Source organism: Ovis aries, chromosome 5 (genome assembly GCF_016772045.2).
Source record: "Ovis aries strain OAR_USU_Benz2616 breed Rambouillet chromosome 5, ARS-UI_Ramb_v3.0, whole genome shotgun sequence".
Taxonomy (NCBI): domain Eukaryota; kingdom Metazoa; phylum Chordata; class Mammalia; order Artiodactyla; family Bovidae; genus Ovis; species Ovis aries.
The window spans coordinates 55,042,134-55,066,815 of record NC_056058.1 but is presented as its reverse complement, the minus strand read 5'-3'; the positions used below and the strand labels follow the sequence as shown (position 1 = coordinate 55,066,815).

The following is a 24,682-nucleotide window of genomic DNA, read 5'->3' as shown; positions in this document are numbered from 1 at the left end:
ATACCTTCTGTCTCTGTTCTCAGGTTCTGGGACTCATGTCTTGCTGAATTGGACCAGCAGCCTTGGGGATGGTGAGAGGCCCCTCCCTATCGCTTCTCAGCTACAAGGCATGGTTGAAATCTGTAGCCTCTGAGGCCCCTAAGGAAAGGGCAAGTGATGCTTAGCTAGATAAATGTTTGCTAGTTATCTCTTAAAGGGATTTTTCCACCAAAGAGAAGTTTTCTTTTTATTTAACTGACACTATATCTTCAGCAGTATCTCCTTTCATGTTAGTAAGATGGCCTTGCCCGCAGTTAGGTGTGTACCTGTCTTTAAAAAAATAAGATGTCTGTCAGTTACACTGCTATGACCTCAGGTTCCAGAATATCAAGGCCACATTCTTTAGGTGTTCCATTTTGGATTGAACCTAAGTTTAGAATCAATCAGCTTATTGTTGAAGGGAAAAAGGATATCCCAAGTGACAAGAAAATACCTATTAACTATGGATTGGTTTGGAAATTACTTCTCTAAGTTTCCTGAGGATGTTTCCTTTCTCAACACACATGCACCTCTGTTGCTTTCACTCGTATCATCTAAGGATGAACAACATTTTATCTCCAACTTGAGGTACGAAGTAGGGTGATTTTACCCCCAGCTTTCGCTCTTTGGTTGGAATATCAAATCAATCTCTTCTTATAAGGAGCCAGGAAAAAGAAAACTCGGCTCAGGAAGGAAGTAGCTGCTATCATTTCCCATGTGTACCTGAAAGGGGGGAAACTGACTAGTTTTTCCTTGCCTTGCTTGGCTGGTGAAAAGAGAAGAGCTGACTTGGATGAAAGGGTGTCCATATATTCTTAACTTAAAATGATGAACCCTGATCAAGTGAAACTTTATTTCTGGTGACTACCAGTAATTTCCACCCTTTTGAAATAAAAACTCAAGAGTCTTGACTTTAGTTAAGAGTTTGAAATAATCAAGGAGGCCTTAGTGGAAGGCAGAATAAATTCCTAGTGCTGCAAGTCTCAATAAGGAGATGGTGACATGAACACCCTCTGCCCCCCACCCCCAGTCAAAGCATCAGATGTGTGGGGACATGCAGTGGGGAGTGCATTTAGCTGCCAAAAGAGGTGAAAGAGTGAGGGTGAAATGGGGAAAGGCTGTGTATGTCATCCAGCTCTCAGCACTCACTCATTAGGAGCTGATAATGAGAATGACTGGAGTCAGCCTCCTGCCTTCCACCAGCTGAAGCCCCTCTCTGCTTCTTTCCCTTTTGGTGACCAACCCTCTTGGTCTGCCTGGGACTCTCCATCCTGGGAAAACCCTTAGGCCAGGGCAAACTGGAATGATTAGTCCCCCTGATTGAATATTGAGGTGTTTGGGTAGCACGTGACCACTGAGAAACTGCCCCGGGTCTGCTTCCTCTGTTACTAGTTTCTCAGAGAACAGTACATACGTGCAAGATCCTTAATTTAAATAATAACAGTAGCTGCTGTCTACTATATGCCAAGTACCTGGTGTTTAATCTTCAGTGCAACTATGTAAGTAGGATATTTTAAACCCAGTTTAATGCAAGAGGAGACCAGAGCTAAGGGCTGGGGCAGTTTGTGTTTTCCAAGGTCAAACAACTAGGATGCAGCTGAACCACATTTGACTTTGTCTAAATCTAAGCTCTGTCCCCTTTGCACTAGTTGCAGAAGTTGCTGGATTTGATGGCAAACGGTTAGCTGCTCAGGTTGAGGAACTCTGACCATCAGCTTTACCCACTGCTTCCAAACTCATTCCTCTTAATGGTAGTATAAGATTCTACCTATAGAATATAGAGTAATATACAGAGATAAAAGCTGGGCATGTGTGTGTGCTTAGTCATGTCCAATTCTTTGCAAACCTTTAGACTGTGGCCCTCCAGGCTCCTCAGTCCATGGGATTCTCCAGGCAAGAATATTGGAGGGGATTGCTATGCCTTCCTCCAGAGGAACTTCCTGAGCCAGGATCTGAACCCATGTCTCCTATGTCTTTTGCATTAGCTGGCGGGTTCTTTACCTGCTGAGCCATTGTGTGTGTGTGCTCAGTCGCATCCAACTCTTTGTGACCCTATGGACCATAGCCCATCAGGCTCCTCTGTCCATGGGACTCTCCAGGCAAGAATACTGGAGTGGGTTGCCATGTCCTCCTCCAGGGGATCTTCCCTACCCAGGGGTCTAACCCTTGTCTCCTATGAATCTTCCATTGGCAGGTGGGTTCTTTACCGCTAGCGCCACCTAGGAAGACTGGGGAAGCCCCAAATCTGCAGTTCAGTTTAGTCGCTCAGTTATGTCTGACTCTTTGTGACCCCATGGACTGCAGCATGCCAGGCTTCCCTGTCCATCACCAATTCCCAGAGTTTACTCAAACTCATATCCATTGAGTTGGTGATGCCATCCAACCACCTCCTCCTCTGTCCTCCCCTTCTCCTCCCGTCATCTGTCTTTCCCAGCATCAGGGTCTTTTCAAATGAGTCAGTTCTTCGCATCAGGTGGCCAAAGTATTGGAGTTTCAGCTTCAGCATCAGTCCTTCCAGTGAATATTCAGGGCTGATTTCTTTTACGATGGACTGGTTGGATCTCCATGCAGTCCAAGGGAGTCTCAAGAGTCTTCTCCAACAGTTCAAAAGCATCAGTTCTTTGGCGCTGAGCTTTCTATTTATAGTCCAACTCTCACATCCATACATGACTACTGGAAAAACCTTAGCTTTGACTAGATGGACCTTTGTTGGCAAAGTAATGTCTGTTTTTTAATATGCTGTCTAGTTTGGTCATAACTTTTCTTCTAAGGAGTAAGCGTCTTTTAATTTCATGGCTGCAGTCACCGTCTGCAGTGATTTTGGAGCCCCCCAAAATAAAGTCTGTCACTGTTTACCCTGTTTCCCCATCTATTTGCCTTGAAGTGATGGGACTAGAAGACATGATTTTAGTTTTCTGAATGTTGAGTCTTAAGCCAACTTTTTCACTTCAGTTGTGTCCAAAATCTGTGCAGGAAGCTACAATAACTACTTTAGTTTGATACCTGTAGCAGCCCCTGAATAACTATTCAATTTTTAAAGGAACTACGAAGTAACTGGCACATAGCAGATGCTCAATTAAGGGTAGCTATGCTTATTTTAATTTTGACACATGAGCTGTTATCTTGAACTGAAATGTTTTAGCTAATACATGTCAATTCAAACATAAAAATGGCCAAAGATTCAGAATATCCAAGGAAAGAAAATAATACAATTCTTCAGTTCAAAATTAAGCAAACACATACATACAAAAACCAGTCCCCCCCCCCCCCCCCACCGCCACCAAGGAAAAGCTTTCTCAGTTATTTGATTTGGAATAGAGGAGAGGCTTCCTTGCTGTAACGGGGTGTTACACATATAATGCTGAGGTAGAAGCAGAAAATTCTCTTCTAGGGCTCCAAGCTATAAGTACATTTCTGAGGCAAATCTAATCTAGGGGCTCAGCTCTAAGAAATTCCTTTACTAAAATCATTGGAAATTCTTAGCGTAGTAATAGAAGTCTCAACTTGTAGGATCATGTTAAGATGTAAATGCAGTGGGTTGTGTGGAGGCATATAAGAAGCTTTTAGGCTACTCTCAATAAAATCTTGATGTTTTTATGTAATCAGTTCACACCTGAGAGTTGTGCCTTTACTAGAGGATGAAACACAGTTATGGTCACATAATTTATAGCTATATTGAGGAGGACTTATATAACAGATGTAACTTGTTGAAGGTAAAAGAGGAGAGTGAAAAGGCTGGTTTATGACTCAACATTCAAAAAACTAAGATCATGGCATCCAGGCCCATCACTTTAGGGAAAATAGAAGGGGAAAAAGTAGAAGCAGTGATAGATTTTCTTTTCTTCAGCTCCAAAATCACTGTGGACAATGACTGCAGCCATGAAATTAAAAGACATTTGCTCCTTTGGAAGGAAAGGTAGGACAAACCTACACAGCATATTGAAAAGCAGACATTACTTTGCCAACAAAGGCCCATCTAGTCAAAGCTATGGTTTTTCCAGTAGTCATGTACAGATGTGAGAGTTGGACCATAAAGCAGGTTGAAGGCCGAAGAATTGATGTTTTTGAACTGCGATGTTGGAGAAGACTCTTGAGAGTCCCTTGGATTGCAAGGAGATCAAACCAGTCAATCCTAAAGGAAATCAATCCTGAATATTCATTGGAAGGACTGATGCTGAAGCTGAAGCTCCAACACTTTGGCCACCTGATGTGAAAAGCCAACTCATTCGAAAAGACGCTGATGCTGAGAAAGACTGAAGGCAGGAGGAGAAGGGGATGACAGGATGAGATGGTTAAATAGCATCACCGACTCAATGGACATGAAATTTAAGGAAACTCTGGGAGATAGTGAAGGACAGGGAAACCTGGCGTTCTGTAGTCCATGGGGTCGCAAAGAGTTGGACACGACTGAGCAACTGAACAATAATAACAATATATAACAGAAGGGATACGTGAATTCAGTTTTATCCAATTCAGCAAATGTGTACCCACTAAGTTTCAAGGAATGTACTAGAGCCTGGGGATACAGGGAGAAAGCACAGGTGCCCCCTGACTGCAGGGAGTTCAAATGGAAGCAGAGGAGATAAGATACATATAGAGGTAGTTTTTCTAGGACCAATCTGAAATCTTCATAGGGCCTTAGTCTGCTCAGACTTTCATAACAAAATACCACAGACTGGGTAGCTCACAGAACAGATACTTTTCACAGTGCCAGAGGCTGGAAGTCTAAAATCAGGGTGCTAGCATGGTTGTGTCCTCGTGAAGACTCTTCCTGGTTTGCAGCCTTCTCCTTGTGTTTTTACATGGCCTTTCCTCTCTTATAAGCCAGTAGTCCTAATGGACCAGTATCCCACCTCTGTTCCTCATTTAACCTTAATTGTCTCCTCAAAGCCCTGTCTCAAAATGTGGTCACATTGGAGGCTAGCTAGGTCTTCAGCATATGAGTTTGGGGGGATATGATTCAGTCTATAACAATAGGCCCTAACCCACATCACAATAAATATATTAAAATGCACCCATACCAAATGTTATACCCATTATTATTATTATTTTGCTGCATAGTAAGTGAAAGAATTTTTATAATTCTGCTTTTGAAATTATTGGACTCTGAGTAATTTATGATTGGCTGCTACTGCTTACAGAGAAGGCAATGGCACCCTACTCCAGTATTCTTGCCTGGAAAATCCCATGGACGGAGGAGCCTGGTAAGCTGTAGTCCATGGGGTCGCTAGGAGTTGGACACGACTGAGCGGCTTCACTTTCACTTTTCACTTTCATGCATTGGAGAAGGCAATGGCAACCCATTCCAGTGTCCTTGCCTGGAGAATCCCAGGGACAGGGGAGCCTGGTGGGCTGCCGTCTCTGGGGTCACACAGAGTCGGACACGACTGAAGAGACTTAGCAGCAGCAGCAGCAGCAGCAGCTACTGCTTAGCAGTCAGTCATTGGATTTTTTTTTTTTAACAAAATTAGAAAATCATCAATTGTTTTCAAATGTAGTGAAATACTGCGTCTGAATTCCAAATTTGACCTTAATGAGATAGATACCATACTAGATTTTTATGTTTAATTGAGCATTTACTAATTTATACTTTGCAGTTTTTATATTTTGTAGCCAATATATTTTTTCCAGGTCTTAAACACTTTTGTAGGCTCTTGTAAAGCTTGCTAGGCCCTATGCCTTGTCTATAATGTCAAATGGACGAAAGGGTGAGATGTCTCTTAGCTCTGCTTCACACTCCTAGGTAGGTCACTCCTAACTTTATTTGCTCTTCCAAACTCGGGTGTGGCATTCCCAGCTGACGTGTCTCGCTGGTACTATAGCCTGGCTGGTTCCGAGCACCCTTGTCCCTTCCACCCTACCTCATAGTCTGTTTTCCTTGCCATCTCTGGTACATTGACATCACCATCTACCTGGTAGGAGACTCAGAAGCCATTGCAGTGATCATAAGTCTCCCAAGTCCACCTGTTTCAGGTTTTAAGCTGTTATCAGGATGACTACATGGAAATTGCCTGGAAACATTGAATACCAATTTCTATGCCTCGTCCCTAGAGTCCTGTGTAGTGGTCTTGGGGCTTGGGTATAATAGGGCTTGGGAATTTTTTTTTTTTAACAAGCTTGGAAAAGACTCTGATGCTGGGAGGGATTGGGTGCAGGAGAAGGGGACGACAGAGGATGAGATGGCTGGATGGCATCACTGACTCAATGGACAAGAGTTTGGGTGAACTCCGGGAGTTGGTGATAGACAGGGAGGCCTGGCGTGTTGCAATTCATGGGGTTGCAAAGAGTCAGACACGACTGAGCTACTGAACTGAACTGAATGTGCTGTCAGGTTTGAGAAGGTGTGGACTTGGGCAATATTGGTGAAATGAAAAAAGAGATGTGGATCTTTATAACAAGAACAATGTTCCCTGTATTATGATAACATGAAATCCCATTGGCTTTAATGTTCCAAATCAGAGGTTCTCAAAGGACTCCCCAGCTGTTTCCAAAATGCCCCCAGAGTGTTGCCTTAAGGATGTTCAGGAGCATTCTCTCCTGGCCTCTAGTCTTTGTGTTCCAGAATAGGAAATGGCAGCCCACTCCAGTATTTTTGCCTGGGAAACCCCACGAACAGAGGAGCCTGGCAGGCTATAGTCTGTGGGGTCACAAAGAGTCAGCCATGATTTAGCGACTGAGCATGCACGCCCTGTAGCAACAGCTATTATAGGAAGAAATTCTGCTGTCTCTTTATTTTCTCTCAAGTATGAGGTAGGCTCTTTATTCCTTCATAACACATCAGCAGAGACCAAGTGCAAACTCATAATGAAGCTTGCTAAAAGAGCAGAGGAAAACAATAACTCCTATTATGTATAGACTTAGGTGCATTTTCAGCCCCTCTACCCTACTCTTGACCTGCCCCTTCCAAGGCCAGATGACAGCTTATTCTTCACTCTAGTACTCATTCCAGATATATCCCTATGGTAACAGTTCAGGCAAAACTATCAGTCCAAGAAAGAGACAGAAATTTTTTCTCACCTTGCTGTTGAAGCCTGTCCCCTGGGCCTGGTTTTTTATTTCAGAATGATTGAGCAGAATATCTGTGCCCTTCAGGGAAAATCAAACCAAAGTTGTACTTTGTGGCTGCACTAGGACAATCATACACACAGTAGTATGGTATCGAGATATATTCTAAAGCCCAGATTATTCACTTAAATGATACCATCTGTTCAATAGCCTCGTCCAGATTTAGATGTATGTACACTTAGTCTAATTCTTTGTCTTTTCAATAAAGGTTCAAAATCCTTGCAATATAGTCTTACTCATGGTCATCTAGTCACACATGCTGTGGGCACAGTAAATGAATTATGTGCCCTTCAGTTGATATAATAACTGTATATGGTAGTTTTTTCTTCTTAAATTTTAACAAACAGAAAGCAGAGAGGTTAAGCAGCTTAACCAAGGTCAAACTTCCAGGAAGGGGCACACTGAGGTTTGAGCTGAGGCCCCTTGGTTCCAAATCTGTGAATCTAACTATTATGAAACACAGAACTGCTGAGGTAGTAGACTGAATATTGAGTTTGAATAATGGGACTTGGAATAGTAATGCATTAATTAAAATGGGGCAAAAAATCAGAAGAGGTGGTGTGATGGAGGAGGAGGGAGGGAGATGGTAAGGTCAGCTTGGGCTATGGAACAAGAGCCACTGGGTATCATTGGGTCCTTGTGTCTTTGTCACTCTGTCCTGGCTTGATGAGTATCTTTCTGAATCATCTTCTTTGTTTCCAAGTTAATCACCATCCTTGACTCTCCAGGAGCTGTGCACCAGCCCAGGCTGTGGTGAAGCAGCCTTTCTGGGGAGCCAGCAGCAGGACAGCAATCACATCCATTGTCCAGACTGGTGGGGACTGGAGCACTGGCCTCTTCAGTGTCTGCAGAGATAGGAGAATCTGTATGTTTTTTTCTCTTCCTTTAAGTTCTTTACTATTTTCTTTCCTGAGACACCAGTAGGTAGAAAAACTACATTAGGTGCAAGGACAGAAATTAAATGGTTTCAGACTAACTGGACTAATATTCTAGTGACTCAAATATACTCCTTGGCAGGAAGAATTTTACTTTCAGTGATGTGGCTGTTTTGAAAGAGTAAGTGGTAACTTAAAAGATTTTTTAAATGACAAAATCCACTGTAAACAAAGATGCACAAAATGGGCTCCTTTGTCTGCGGCTGATTGAGCATAAATTATTACAGGTTTCTTGGTGAATGGCTAGTAATACCTGTAAAAACAACCTCAAGTGTAATGTAGCCTTTGGCCTAGTAATTACATTTTTAGGCATTTAGTCTAAGGAAACAAATCATGTGCAAGGTTTTAGCAATATCATTAAAATTGGTAGCACTGGTTATTGTAGCAACAGTCTAGAACAAACCAATTATTCAATGGGGGCTTCCATACCATGAATTATACAGCCATGAAAAGTCATATTGTAGAATGATACTTAACTGAAATGGAAAAATGTTGGGATACATTTTTAAGTTAAAGAATCAGATTGTAAAACCATACATATTAGACATTATTTGGAGGAGGATATTTAGAGAAATATCTGGAAGGATGCAAATACAAATGCTTATAGCAGTTGTCTCCAGATGGTATGCTAATGTATAATTTTTCTTTTCGCTTATTTCTAGTATTTCTGTGAGGAAAGTGTATTACTCTCGTAACAGTAAGACCAATCATAAAAAGAAGCTCCCTTTGTTGACTGAAATCTTCAGATGCTGGTTTAGCTGTGAAGAAGCACCAGCAGCACTGTCCTCTACTGCATGATTTTCCCCTAGGTTGAAGTACAGAGCACATGGATTCTATTTTTACCTTAGGACATTCTGACTGGTCTCTGGTACCACCTGTCAGTATCCTTTTCCAGGACCTGATGCTCTTGCCCTAAGGAGTAACATGGTCACAGAATCTTCTTTTTTTAGGGGGTGGTTTCCTTTCTGATGGATGAGGGCTAGTTTCTTAAGTTCAATAGACTTTAATATTTTCAAAGAATATGGCTTCCCACCCTGTAGAGGCTCTGACAAGATCTGAATTTGTCCTAAAGCCTCACAGGATGTATCAACCGGAGAGCTCTGAGCCATTATCCAATCCAAGGCTTATTCAGCTGGGTCTAGCTGAGTCAAAAGCTCTAAACCATTTCTGGTGTTCTGATCATCCAAGCCTGAGCCTTCACTGTTTGCCTGGGCCTCACAGCCAAGAGACCTCTCAGGTCTAAACCATACCTTCTGTTGCTATCCCTTTGACCATCTGACCCAGAGCCCAGCAGATTTCTTCCTGCCACTGCTACGCATGTGAACTCCTGACCAGACAATTATGGCAGCTGTTCTCTGGTTCTCTCAGGATTCTTCCTGGTTCTTGTCCACACTCTGATTTTGGTTGTTACCCAGTGTTGTAGTTACAGAGAAGGCAGAATAACCATAGGGAGATACGGAGACCGTACCCCAATTTGGGAACTGGACGATTTTCTTTTCATAGCTTGTAGCTGGTGATTGGGAGTTGGGGTATCAATGCATTTCCAAGTAGAGCAAAGCTTGAAATATAATGTAGTGGTTAGGAGAACACATTTGTGTTGGGTATAGTCCTCGCCTTGAATCTTAACTCTGCTTCTTACTGGCAATTTGCCTTTGAACAAATTCTCAGAGTCTTCATTTTTCCACCTCTAAAATGAGGGTAAATAAATGTGTCCACCTTAAAGATTGTCAAGATTAAAGCAGATAATGCATAGAACCTACTCAAGAACCCTGGTCTGGGAACATAACTGGATCAGATTTTTTTTTGGTTGCCTACTATATTGGGTTAAACACTGTCCCCTCAAAATTCCTGTTCACCTATAGGCTCTGCATGTGGCCTTATTTGGAAACAGTCTTGCATTGTTGTCAAGTTAAAAAGAGGTTATGCTAGATTAGGGTGGGCTCTAATCCAATGACTGGTATTCTTAAGGAAATTTGGACACACACACAGCAAAGATTGCCATGTGAAGACAGGCACAGATTAAATAATGCATCTATAAACCAGACACGGTCAGGGAGCGCCAGCAACTACCAAAAGTTTGGAGACAAGCATGGAAAAGACTTTCCCCAGAGCTTCCGGAGGATCAACTCTGCCAACACATTGACTTCAGACTTCTAGCCTCCAGATTCTCCAGTGAGAGAATACTTTCTATTGTTTGAGACATCCAGTCTGTGGTATTTTGTTATGGCAGCCCTAGGAAATTAATACTGAAGCAAACATTGAATTTCATTAGGAGGCTATGGGGCAATTCACAAAATCAGGAAATAAATGAAAACCTGCGCTTATGAGGGACAAGATGCATTATCAGGAGATAGTTGACAAACTGGTCAACTCCAAACATTTTAATCCTTATGCTTTCCTGTCTGAGAATTACTCTGTCAGCAATGGAGCCCAATTTGCCTAGCCTAAGTCATACCTGCTGCTTGACCAGCCCAGGGCATTTTGAGTGACAGTTCTCCCACTACGGCTGGCAATAGTGAAGGGGTATTTTCCTAAATTCACTGCTGGGGTGTGTTATCATGAACACCCCCTTCCCCACTGCAATAATACACAGTAATGACCTTAGTAGATCTCAAGTATTAATATTGTTATTATAAATTTTTATCTTCCAGCATGTTGAAAGCAAAGAGTAGAATCAGGAGACAGACTGCTGCTGCTGCTGCTAAGTCGCTTCAGTCGTGTCCGACTCTGTGACCCCACAGATGGCAGCCCACTAGGCTCCTCTGTCCCTGGATTCTCCAGACTAGCTGCTGCCTAATTCCAAGAGTACTTAAAAAAAGTTGATCAAAGAAAGGACACTTCACCACCCCCTCTGCCTTAAACATTGTTTCACTGCTTAGCTCTGCACCCCACCCCCAACAATGTTCTGGAGATCCAGAACACTGGGTCTTCTGGGTCCCTGCTTGTCCATTTGAGAGCCCATTCTAGGGCCAGGGAGGAAGGAAGGACATGTGAAGAATACAGTATTCTTTACAGTTGGACATCACCTGCACAGGAGAGACCATGGATATTATAGTACCAGGTGATCGTGAATGTTCTGTGTCCTAACTGATCTTCCCTGGATGGGCCTCTGCTTCATGACTGCTCATAGTGTCTCTAAGCTCATTGTCTCACCAGAAAATTTAAAGGCAGTATGACTTTATACGCTGGTTGTCTGCACCACAGTTCCCAGGACACAGCTGGAGCACTAGTGCCATGAGTGGTGGATTTTTTTCCTTCTTTGTCTAAAAGGGTTACTTCAACCACAAAGTTTTATTTCAAGCAAATTACTGTGACAGTAGTTGTGGCAAACTTGGAAACAAAAGGGAGATCTTCTTTCCATGACTTTGTTTCACATCAGGTTCCCATCCTGGGAACCATTTTTTGCATTAAATGTTGAGAATGACTGCTACAATTTGTCATCCATTAAGCAAAGGGTACATTATGAGCAGTGATGATTTCCATTTATTTTTGACATTTTGATTCTTCATTTAATTGCGATTCTATTTTTTAAACTGCCTCCCTCTTCCCACCTCGGCTCTTTCATCTGAATTCACACTGCACAGGGATTAGAAATAGGTGCTTCTATGTCCTTTGAAGATGTGGCTTCTGAAAGCTCAGATGAGAAGATGAAGCCAAGATGAAATAAGTGGCTGTGAAATGGCTTCACGAGTGAAAGGCTGGCTGTTCCAGCTGGGGATGTTTGTGATGTTGTCTCAGAGGAGGTTGATGTGGAAGGTGTAATCAACCTGGGTTTATAATTCAGCCAGTATTTACCTATGTATAGTCATGTGATAGGTGTTACAGACATAATAGTGAACAAGACAGAGATGGTTTCTGAGAGGAGATAGGCAATAAGCAAACAGACAAATAATTGTAGTGGGGCTAAGTGCCATGGAGGAAAGAAACAGGGTGTTTTGAAAGGAAATTATAGGGGTTAAGTAAAGGATGGCAACTCTGGGGAACTGACTTAAGCTGATTTCTGAAAGATGGTAAACAGCCAGCCACTAAAACCACCTTCCCTGTGGAGGCATCATAAGTGTCAGGCAGCAAAGAGCTTTGTGTGGATGAGGAATCATCAGATGCCCAAGATGGGGAGGGGGAAACAGGCCAGGAATTTCTCTTTGGTTTTCTGGAAGAGGAAGAGGCATGAAAAGGCCCCAGACTTGGGGTCACATCCCTGAACTGTATTTTGGGTACACTGTATACCATCTGCAAACAGTCACAACTGGTCATGCTCACTGGTCTTGCCCAGCAGAGATCTGACAAACAGGAGGTGCTTATGAATATTTCCTGAACGACAGACACATCAATGAATGAATTTTAACCTGTATTTTCACTTGCTTCCTTCTTTCCTGCACTTCCCTGAAACAATCATACAAACAGAATCAAAAGGGATATTGAGGTCAGCTGGTCTGGGCCCTCACCAGCTTGTCTAAGTTCCCCCTACAGGAGGCCTGGCAAGGACCTGACAGCCTTGGCTTTCTGAACATTTCTAGGGAGGAGGGCTCCTCTCCCTTGGAGCCTGCTCAGTGCTTAAAAAAATGGTTTTAAATAGATTACCAGGCACATGATACAAAATTCAAAAGTACCTGTCCCTTTAGTATATGAAGAGCAGGAAGTCCATCCCTATTCTCCCATGCTGCCCAGTTGTTCCCAGAGCCCATCACTCTTACCTGAGCCCCAATGTAGTCTGTAAAGATATAAACCATTTTAATGAAGATAGATTAATTTTTTAATTAGAAAAGTATCATATAATCATAGGAATAAAGAAAAATATAAAAGCCTATAAAGGAAGAAAGCAGTACCCTGTAATTCCAGCCACCAGAGATAAACTGTGTTACTATTTCAGTATCTATCCTTCCAGATTTTTCCTGTATATGTGGTATATATAATTGATGCAAATAATGGAATTATAAACACGCAGTTCTGTGTTTTTATTTGGTTTTAATTTAACAATATAGGTGATCAGGCCATATCAGCTCTTCTGGAGCTAAAATTTTAAATGGCTGCATAGATTTCATTGTATGAATGTACCACAATTCATTTATCCACAGTTCTTACTAGCAGACCTTTTTGTGGTTTCCAGATGTTTTGCTATTCAAACCAGTGCTCTGTGAGTATACTCTTATCGGCGCCATACGTGTGTCCACTGACCTGTCGGGTAATTGCTGAGGAGTAAAGAGATGGCAAGAATACACAGAAGAACTGTACAAAAAAGATCTTCACGACCCGGATAATCACGATGGTGTGATCACTCATCTAGAGCCAGACATCCTGGAATGTGAAGTCAAGTGGGCCTTAGAAAGCATCACTACAAACACAGCTAGTGGAGGTGATGGAATTCCAGTTGAGCTATTTCAAATCCTGAAAGATGATGCTGTGAGAGTGCTGCACTCAATATGCCAAATTTGGAAAACTCAGCAGTGGCCACAGGACTGGAAAAGGCCAGTTTTCATTCCAATCCCAAAGAAAGGCAGTGCCAAAGAATGCTCAAACTACCACACAATTGCACTCATCTCACATGTTAGTAAAGTAATGCTCAAAATTCTCCAAGCCAGACTTCAGCAATACGTGAACCGTGAACTTCCAGATGTTCAAGCTGGTTTTAGAAAAGGCAGAGGAACCAGAGATCAAATTGCCAACATCCACTGGATCATTGAAAAAGCAAGAGACTTCCAGCAAAACATCTATTTCTGCTTTATTGACTATGCCAAAGCCTTTGACTGTGTGGATCACAATAAACTGTGGAAAATTCTTCCAGAGATGGAAATACCAGACCACCTGACCTGCCTCTTGAGAAATCCGTATGCAGTCCAGGAAGCAACAGTGAGAACTGGACATGGAACAACAGACTGGTTCCAAATAGGAAAAGGAGTATGTCAAGGCTGTATATTGTCACCCTGCTTATTTAACTTATATGCAGAGTACATCATGAGAAACGCTGGACTAGAAGAAACACAAGCTGGAATCAAGATTGCCAGGAGAAATATCAATCACCTCAGATACACAGATGACACCACCCTTATGGCAGAGAGTGAAGAGGAGCTAAAAAGCCTCTTGATGAAAGTGAAAATGGAGAATGAAAAAGTTGGCTTAAAGCTCAGCATTCAGAAAATGAAGATCATGGCATCTGGTCCCATCACTTCATGGGAAATAGATGGGAAACAGTGGAAACAGTGTCAGACTTTATTTTTGGCAGCTCCAAAATCACTGCAGATGGTGATTGCAGCCATGAAATTAAAAGATGCTTACTCCTTTGAAGAAAAGTTATGGGCAACCTAGATAGTATATTCAAAAGCAGAGACATTACTTTGCCAACAAAAGTCTGTCTAGTCAAGGCTGTGGTTTTTCCAGTAGTCATGTATGGATGTGAGAGTTGGACTGTGAAGAAGGCTGAGCGCCGAAGAATTGATGCTTTTGAACTGTGGTGTTGGAGAAGACTCTTGAGAGTCCCTTGGACTGCAAGGAGATCCAACCAGTCCATTCTAAAGGAGATCAACCCTAGGATTTCTTTGGAAGGAATGATGCTAAAGCTGAAGCTCCAGTACTTTGGCCACCTCATGCGAAGAGTTGACTCATTGGAAAAGACTGTGATGCTGGGAGGGATTGGGGGCAGGAGAAGAAGAGGACGACAGAGGATGAGATGGCTGGATAGCATCACTGACTCGATGGACATGAATCTGAGTGAAGTCCGGGAGTTGGTGATGGACAGGGAGGCCTGGCATGCTGCGATTCATGGGGTCGCAAAAAGTCGGATATGACTGAGCGAGTGAACTGAACTGAAACCTGCTGGTCAGAGCACATGTCCCATTTTACGTCTCCACGGATGCTGCCAAACAGCTCTCCGTTTAGAAGCTGTACTAATTTACACTCCCACCCGCCTCAATGTATGAGCAAGCTCTATTCCTTTTTTAAGCATCTTTTTCTGTTAGGTGATTCTGCCTTTTTGTAATAACAGATCTGAAATGTGCCTCACTGCAGTTTCCACCCACCTTTCCTGCTTCTGCTCCCTGGGGCTCCACATGGTTCTCTGTGGCTCCTTTTTATCTTGACTCCCTCTGTGAGTTAGAGGGATGAGTAGTGAGCCACATTCCATGCTTGAGGGTGGAGTTCATGTCAGAGAACAGGCCAGGAATATTTAGGTGTGGAAGCTGACATAACCCACAGGCCTTTGAGTGTAAGAGGAAGAGGCTGCATTTATGGCTTGGATCTTTCTTGACCCTGAGTTTCTTTAAAAAAAAAAAAAATATATATATATATATATATATATGTATATATATATATATACATACATATCTATATTTATATGTATGTATTGGAATATATGGGGCTTCCCTTGTGGCCCAGACGGTAAAGCGTCTGCCTACAATGCGGGAGACCGGGGTTCGATCCCTGGGTCAGGAACTTCCCCTGGAGAAGGAAATGGCAACCCACTCCAGTATTCTTGCCTGGAAAATCCCACAGATTGGAATATATGTGTGTGTGTCTGTATATATATATATACATATATATATATACACACACACATGCATATACAAATAACATGAATATGCTTATTTTATTAAAAAATGGAACATTACAGAAAACAACCATGTCACTCTTTTTCATTTACATATGCATCTATTAGTAATATATACTACTGCTTTGTAGCTCTTTAAACAAAGCATAAATGGTATTATGCTATAATATTATTATGCAGTTTGATTTTTTAACTCAAAATATATCTTAGAGATTTATCTCTGTTGTTACTTAATCTATCTTTCACTGCATGCTTAATCATTCCCTAGTATGATTTACATAATCATGATTTATTTACGCTTTTGTGTATCAATATACACTTGTTTTACATTTTAAGTCACAAATAATGCAGCACTGGATAGCCTTGTACCTGCCTCTTTGTGTGCATGTGTCAGCATTACTTTTATATGTGGAATTACTGGATCCCAGAGTATTTAAAAATTTTACTTGATTCAGCCAAGTTGCTTTTGAAAGTGTGCCAATTTCCACTCCCCTCTGTGTGGGGAGTACCTATTTCTCTACGGTGTCCCACATTTGATATTAAAAAATTAAGAAAAATTCGGCATTCTTATTGGTAATAAATGGTTTCTGATTGTCAATATGCAATTCCCTGATTACTAATGATGTTGAACAACTTGTCATGTTTGTTATTGGCCATTTGTGTTTTTTGTTGAGTGAATTACCTACTCGTGTCTTATGTTCGTTTTCTTTTGTTTAATCCTTTATATATTGATTTGTAGGATTTCTCTGTATATTCTGGATACTAAACCTTGGTCTATGATATAGATAGCAGAATTTCCTCCGAGAGTCTCCTTCAGACAAAGGATTCCATCATCCTGCCCTGAGCAAAGATCTTTCATTTCCATCTTTCATTTCCTAAAGAAGCTGCATAATTTCAGCCTGTCCCATAGGAAAAAATACCAAGTGGTGGTAGTGAGGGCACTGTCTTGGAACACACAACTCCACAGTTGTTTACTAGATAAATACATAAAACATGAGATCATATGGCATATGTGTTATGTGTAGTAGTTGAGACTTTGGCGTCAGACTTATTTGAGTTCAAACATGGCCTCTGCACCTTCCTAATAAATGTATGAACTTGGGCAAATAGCTTAAATCCTCTGGGCTTTAGATTGCTCATCTGTAAAATGGGCCTAGTAAGAGTAAATTTCATAGGATTGTTGTGAGAATTAAGTGAGTTAATACATGTAAAGTACTTTTAGCAGGGCTTGGCACATGGTAAAATCTGTGTAATTACCAGCTATTATGTAATAAAACTTTGGCTTTTATAGTGCTTTGTTTTTATCATATCTGGCTTCTGTCCCAAGGTAATTGAATTTTGGGTATGTTTCCTTAGTATCTATTACTGCCTCATAATGAACACTAAGATAATGTGACTATACAATGGGAAGGCTTAAAAATAAAATTAACAGCATGTGTTATTTAAAAAGACATATGAGTCATAAAAATAAGGTACAAGAATTCCAGTGCACAAAACAACATCTTTACAAAAGGCTTATGAAGGATGGTGGGCATTTCTTTGTCAGTTAAAGTGGTACGGCACAGGCAATTGTATAAACACAATTTATTACTCACTTAGCTTGCCAGCTTTATAATTATGCAACTTTGATTAATTTTTTATTTGCAGAGATACACACTACTGTATTTTGTAACTGATGCATAAAATTAGTTTTGGTTGACTTCTATGTACCATGATTTCAAAGTTCCCTAAATCAGGGCTGCATACCATATTACCACTCTGAACTCACAGTAAGTTCTTGGGCCACTTGTTATCCCTTGACCTGTTCGTACCAGTTGTCAGTGCTGTGTGGGGCTTGCTGATCTTGCTAGGAGTAATGATCTTTTTAACTGTGGGCTGAAACATCCTAGACTTAATCAAGGCTGAATTTAGTGTTTGCTTTGGGCCAGGTGATGACTGCAATACATAATCTAGCAATTATCTCAAGATTCCTGATGAAAGAGAGGAAATAGACATTCTGTTCCTGGAAGGTAGGCTGCTCCTCATCCTCCTCCCATTCCAGCCTCATGCCCGTTGTGCGCATGTGCTCCCTCACCCTTTACATGAAATGGAGGAAGTCCAGAATCCAGGCACATCCCCTGGAGGTTATAAGATAAAACAGCATTCCTAGATTTCTGCTGCTTTGTCACTGAAACTAGGAGTGGGATTCTGTACTCCTGACTGTTGAAGAAAGAGGGTGGGATGAAGAGTCAGAGACTGGTCTTTGACAGGGTATTTTTAAAAGTTAATTTATTTAATTGGAGGCTAATTACTTTACAATATTGTAGTGGTTTTTGCCATACATTGACATGAATCAGCCATGGGTGTACATGTGTTCCCCATCGTGAACCCCTCCTCCCACCTCCCTCCCCATCCCATCCCGGGTCATCCCAGTGCACCAGCCCTGAGTACCCTGTCTCATGCATCGAACCTGGACTGGTGATCTGTTTCACATATGATAATATACATGTTTCAATGCTATTCTCTCAGATCATCCCACCCTTACCTTCTCCCACAGAGTCCAAAGACTGTTCTGTACATCTGTGTCTCTTTTGCTGTCTCACATATAGGGTTATTGTTACCATCTTTCTAATTCCGTATATATGTGTTAGTATACTATATTGGTGTTTTTCTTTCTGGTTTATTTCACTCTGTAAAATAGGCTCCAAGTTTCATCCACCTCATTAGAACTGATTCAAATGTGTTCTTTTTAATGGCTGAGTAATACTCCATTGTGTATATGTACCACAGCTTTCTTATCCATTCGTCTGCTGATGGACATCTAGCTTGCTTCCATGTCCTGGCTATTATAAACAGTACTGTGATGAACATTGGGGTACATTGGTCTCTTTCAATTCTGGATTCCTCAGTGTGTATGCCCAGCAATGGGACTGCTGTGTCATATGGCAGTTCTATTTCCAGTTTTTTAAGGAATCTCCACACTGTTCTCCACAGTGGCTGTATTAGTTTGCATTCCCACCAACAGTGTAAGAGGGTTCCCTTTTCTCCACACCCTCTCCAGCATTTATTGTTTGTAGATTTTTGGATAGTAGCCATTCTGACCGGCAAATCAAATTATTTGTTCTAGTTCTGTGAAAAATACTGTTGGTAGCTTGATAGGGATTATATTGAATCTATAGATTGCTTTGGTTAGTGGATTTGATTTGCTTTGGTTGTGGATTTGATTTGCATTTCTCTGATAATGAGTGATGTTGAGCATCTTTTCATGTGTTTGTTAGCCATCTGTATGTCTTCTTTGGAGAAATGTCTGTTTAGTCCTTTGGCCCATTTTTTGATTGGGTCGTTTATTTTTCTGAAATTGAACTTCAGGAGTTGCTTGTATATTTTTGAGATTAGTTCTTTGTCAGTTGCTTCATTTGCTGTTATTTTCTCCCATTCTGAAGGCTGTCTTTTCACCTTGCTTATAGTTTCCTTTGTTGTGCAAAAGCTTTTAAGTTTAATTAGGTCCCATTTGTTTATTTTTGCTTTTATTCCCATTACTCTGGGAGGTGGGTCATAGAGGATCCTGCTCTATGATTTATGTCGGAGAGTGTTTTGCCTATGTTTTCCTCTAGGAGTTTTATAGTTTCTGGTCTTACGTTTAGATCTTTAATCCATTTTGAGGGTTTTTTTTTTTTTTTTCTGTGTATGGTGTTAGAAAGTGTTCTAGTTTCATTCTTTTACAAGTGGTTGACCAGTTTTCCCAGCACCACTTATTAAAGAGATTGTCTTTTCTCCATTGTATATTCTTGCCTCGTTTGTCAAAGATCAGGTGTCCATGCTGCTGCTGCTGCTAAGTCGCTTCAGTCATGTCTGACTCTATGCGACCCCATAGACCGCAGCCCACCAGGCTCTGCTGTCCCTGGGATTCTCCAGGCAAGAACACTGGAGTGGGTTGCCATTTCCTTCTCCAATGCAAGAAAGTGAAACGTGAAAGTGAAGTCACTCAGTCGTGTCTGACTCTTCACGACCCCATGGACTGCAGCCCTCCAAAGTTCCTCCGTCCATGGGGTTTTCCAGGCAAGAAAAGAGTGCGTGGCCATTGCCTTCTCCGAAGGTGTCCATAGGTGCGTGGATTTATCTCTGGGCTTTCTATTTTGTTCCATTGATCTATATTTCTGTCTTTGTGCCAGTACCATACTGTCTTAATGACTGTAGCTTTGTAGTATAGCCTGAAGTCAGGCAGGTTGATTCCTCCAGTTCCATTCTTCTTTCTCAAGATTGCTTTGGCTATTCCAGGTTTTTTTTTTTTTTTTTGTATTTCCATACAGATTGTGAAATTATTTGTTCTAGTTCTGTGAAAAATACCGTTGGTAGCTTGATAGGGATTATATTGAATCTATAGATTGCTGTGGTTAGTGTACTCATTTTCACTATATTGATTCTTCTAGTATGCTAGTGACATGGTATGTGAGCCTTTGTATCTGTTGCACTAGAAGGCTATGAACACTACCATGTCACACTCAGTAGAGTGAATAAGATAAAAAAAGACTAATGATAGCAAATGTTGGTGAGGCTGTAGAACAACAAACTCTCATATGTTGCTGGTGGGAATATAAAGTGGCACAAATACTTTGAAGAACTCTGTGAATTTCTGGTAAAATTAAATTTACATCTACCCCATGACCTAGCAATTCCACCTGCAGGAATCCACCCAAGTGAAATGGAAATGTCTGTCCACATAAATACTTGCATATGAATGTTCAAAGTACTTAACCATAATAGCAAAAAATGGAATTATCAGTTGGAAAATGGATAAATGATTTATAGAATATTTACACATTGGAGTTACTCCTCAACAATAAAAAGAACAAAGTACAGATGCCTGTAACAACATAGATGAATCTCAAGAAACATGCAGTTGAACAAAAGACAGTTACAAAAGTAAAGTAAACATGATCCATTTATATGAAGTTCGCGAAGAGGTAAAACCCCTTAATGGGAATAGAAATCAGAATAGTGATCATGACTGGAGTGGGGTGAGAGGATTGGGATCATCCGGGAAGGGACACAAGGAAGCTCTCTGGGGTGAGGGCAGTGTCCTACATGTTTGGGTACTTCAGTGAATGTGATTGTCACAACTCATCCAACTCAACGTTTATGGTCTGTGGATTTTCTTGTATATAAATTATGCTCAACTACATATTTATTGAATACATTTTTAAAGGTTATGGTTAATTTTTTTTTTTTTTGCTCTTTCACAGTTGAGATTACTTGTATTCATCAAGGTTGTCATCTTTTGCTGTGATGTTAACATCTTAATCATTTACCAGGGATTCATAACCTACGGTCCAATGATAGCTTTCAATGGATCCTTGAACCCTGTGAAACTGAGTGCACAATTTTGCATTTCTGTGTGCATGTATTTTTCTTTCCCCTTAAAAGTTCATAGCTATCACCGTATACTCAAAAGGGTCCATGACCCCAAAATGTATTTAAAACAGAACCTCTGTGTTAATGGTTCACGCAGGATGTGTAGGGAATGGTATCAGTAAGTTAAAGATGAATGAATGAATAAATAATCAACTGTTTCCAGTACATGTTTGAGGAACCAAGCTTCTACTAGTTTACAGATTAAAACTGGCAGATGTCAGTGGCTCCATGAAACTGCAAACATTAGAGAAAGCTTCAGGCCTGAGATATAGAATAAAGTCCTGATAAGAATAGTAGGCAGAATCAGTATATCATAAAAGAGCTTTCAATCACATATATAAAAAAGATGCCTGCTATTCAAAAGTATTATATACTGTGTCTATTTTAAATATTGAAATTAGATAGATGAACATAATAGAAACAACACGTTTCAACTATAAAAATTATTTAATGCTTTTCTCTTGACAGTAAAAACAATTACTGTAGTGAATGTTAACAGAATTGTAGCAGGTTCAGCTTCGCAAGTGTTTAACAAAAGACAATTTTGATGTGGCTCAGTTATGAGTCATACACTGAGTTTTGAGAATTGGTTATTCATCCTCAATCCCTGATTGTAGGGAGACAAAGCAGCATTAAATTGATGGCATAGGGTTGTAAATGCTCTTTGAGATGTGAAGTGGCTCCAGGCACCTCTGAGCACCTTGACTTGCTTTTATGTGATTATTGACAGGTTTCTGTGGCCTCTTTTGTCCCATGTGTCTTGAGTGCGACATCGCCAGGCATTATGGAGAGTGTTTTTGTTGGCCACTGTTACCTGGGTCCACCTTGGCGCTGAGAATTGGCACCAGAGAGAGACATAAAATACGGGTAAGTGTGTTTGGATGTATATGTATATGAGAACCTGGATGGATGCCTTTCAAACCTGTGATTATTTTTATAAATGAGGTGTGGGTGAGGATAATAAAAACACCATACATAGTGGAAGGCTTTGGGAAAGGAAAGGGAAGAAATTTCTCATTTCACTTGTTACTAGGATGTATATTAAACCAAAATGCCACATTTTGAAGGGTATTTCCAAGGGAGACCTATTATAATTAGATTGTTGGCCAGTGAGCCACTTCTGTTTCTCTCTTGTTACATCAAGAGAAGACAGTTGTTGTTGTTTAGTTACCCAGTTGTGTCTGACTCTTTGCAACCCTATAGACTGCAGCATGCCAGGCCTCCCTGATCCTCACCATCTCCCAAAGTTTGCCCAAGTTCATGTCCATTGCTTCAGTGATACCATCCAGCCGTCTAATCTTCTGTCATCTCCTCCTGCCCTCAATCTTTCCAATGATGACAGGTCGACATGCAACAAATTTGAAGGATAAACTTGGGATAATCTCACTTAAAATGTAGGCTCTCTGGCATATACAGAATTCACTTAGGGGATTCCCTGAGGACACTTCAAAGAACCAGAAAATTTCTAGTGTGGTTGAGACTGAGGTACAAAGAAAGTCTGAGGACAGACAAGTCATACCTACTCAGATGTGTACAGATAAAAAGGAATCTTTTTATCTGTTCTTGTGGAATGATCCCTAAGATGTATATTTAGCAAAAGAATATATATATGTAAAATGTAATATGTACATATCTTTACATATCTGTATGCCTAGACTTAGAATTTATCTGGAAGTCTATATAAGGACTGCCCACAATGGTTGTGTCCTGACAGGTAACTGGGTGGCCAGGGGGATTTACTTTTTACTTCCTCTCCCTTCTTACTGTGGGAATTTTGGATCATGTACACTTATTACTCCAGATAAGTAAATAAAATAATTATAAATATTAAGTTCTAAGAGAAAAAAGAGATGTTGACAGAATTTTCTGTCAGTGAGACAGCGTTTTTCAAGTATAAAGTCCTGAGGGCCGGTCTCTGAATTGCAAGGATTGGTTAGCAGTCGAGGTGCTTGGCACCCGAGTAAGCCCAGTGGAGTTGTGTCCATGAGCAATGACTTCAGGGTGGTGGTAGGTCTTGGGAGCAGTGGATGGGATGGGCCAGGAGGTAACGCTGTGGAGGCCCCCAGGTCGCGGAACTGAGCCTGTGTGGCAGCACCAGAACACACACGGTTTCTCCCCTAGGGCACCCTGTGTGAGGACTGGCTGGCAGTGCACTGTTGCTGGCCTTGCTCCATCTGCCAGGTGGCCCAGGAACTCAAGGTGAGAACCTCCCAACTCTATGAAATCTATACGGCCCCTTCAACCAAAGAAACTGTTATTTGATAGAGCAAGAAAACTTCTCCTTTCTCACTTCCCCACACCCTCCTCTTAAATCCCTCTTGGTGGAGAGATTGTTCTTAAGTTTTCACTGAAGTAGTATGAAAGTAAATGGTTTCCCACTACTGTGTTTACTCTTGTCCTTTCTTCATACATACCCCCTGATGAAGACACTTACTGGTCTGAAGTTGCCGTCCCAGCTCGGCCATGTTAGGCAGGTTAGAGAGGTAAATTTGTGCCCTCCACACCCTGCCTGGAGTTAGGAAGGTTGAATTGGCCCCCCCCCCCCCACCCCCCACCATCTTCCCCTTTCACAAAGGATGTCTGGGAAGCTGGAAGAATTGTTATATGGCTTTCTTATGCTTAGCCTCTTTTCCCAAAGTATCAGTGATGGGGCAGAAGATGGTTAATTAAATTTTAATGTTATATTTTCTTATTTTTAAATTTTTATTGGAGTATGGTTGATTTACAGTGCTGTGTTAGTTTCAGGTGTACAGCAAAGTGAATCACATAGGATCTGGACTGGGCCCTAAATACCACTGTAATACAGGAGCATTGCCCTTCCTTGGTCCTGACGCCTTCAATCCTGACTGCACAAAGGAGAGAGCCTCAGCTTGTTGCTGACTATGACCAACTCTCCACCATGTGTAAATCTTTAGCCCCAGACTCAAGGCCTTTAGGTGGGCAGCTGTTGAATTGTGCCCCTCCCCCAATGCCTTCCTACCAAAGATATGTTTAAGTCCTAACTCCTGGTGTATGTGAATGTGCCCTCATTTGGAAATAGTCTTGCAAATGTAATTAAGACGAGCCATTAGGGTGGGCCCTAACCCAATATGGCTATTGTCCTTACAAGAGGAGATGAGACACAAAGGTAGAGACACACAGAGAGAAAGCTGTGTGAAGATGGAGGCAGAGACTGGAGTGATGCTACCACAAATCAAGGAGTGCCTGGGGGTACCTGAAGGTAGGAGTTGTTGTTCAGTCGCTCAGTTGTGTCCAACTCTTTGCCACCGCATGGACTGCAGCACGCCAGGCTTCCCTGTCTTTCAGTGTCTCCTGGAGTTTGCTCAAACTCATGTCCATCGAGTTGGTGATGCCATCCAACCATCTCATCCTCTGTTGTCCCCTTCTCCTCATGTCCTCAATCTTTCCCAGCATCAGGGTCTTTTCTGATCAGTCAGCACTTCACATCAGTTGGCCAAAGTATTGGAGCTTCAGCTTTAGCATCAGCTGGGTGAGACAAGGGAATATCTTCTCCTAGAGGTTTCAGAGGGAGCACTGCCCAGCCAACATCTTGATTTTGGACTTCCAGCCTCCAGAACTGTGAGAGGATAAATTTGTGTTGTTCTAAGCCATCTGGTTTGTGGTTCTTTGTTACAGCAGCTGTAGGAAACTAGTTTACCCACCGTCTACCACGTGAGTAGAATACTCTTGTTTTTGTTAGCATGGCAGCATAGAGCAGTGCTGAGGACCCTGG

The 24,682-nt window shown here is 41.5% G+C and overlaps 1 protein-coding gene across 1 annotated transcript; it reads left to right on the top strand.

Annotated features, from left to right (window-relative positions):
- The first annotated feature begins 368 nt into the window (after positions 1-368).
- On the top strand, positions 369-23,330 carry PLAC8L1 (PLAC8 like 1). The gene is made up of 4 exons (XM_004008920.5): positions 369-606; positions 7,812-7,948; positions 21,680-21,816; positions 23,071-23,330. The coding sequence occupies exons 1-4, from the start codon at positions 482-484 to the stop codon at positions 23,209-23,211; spliced, it is 540 nt and encodes a 179-aa protein (XP_004008969.1). The 5' UTR covers positions 369-481; the 3' UTR covers positions 23,212-23,330.
- The last annotated feature ends 1,352 nt before the right edge of the window (positions 23,331-24,682 follow it).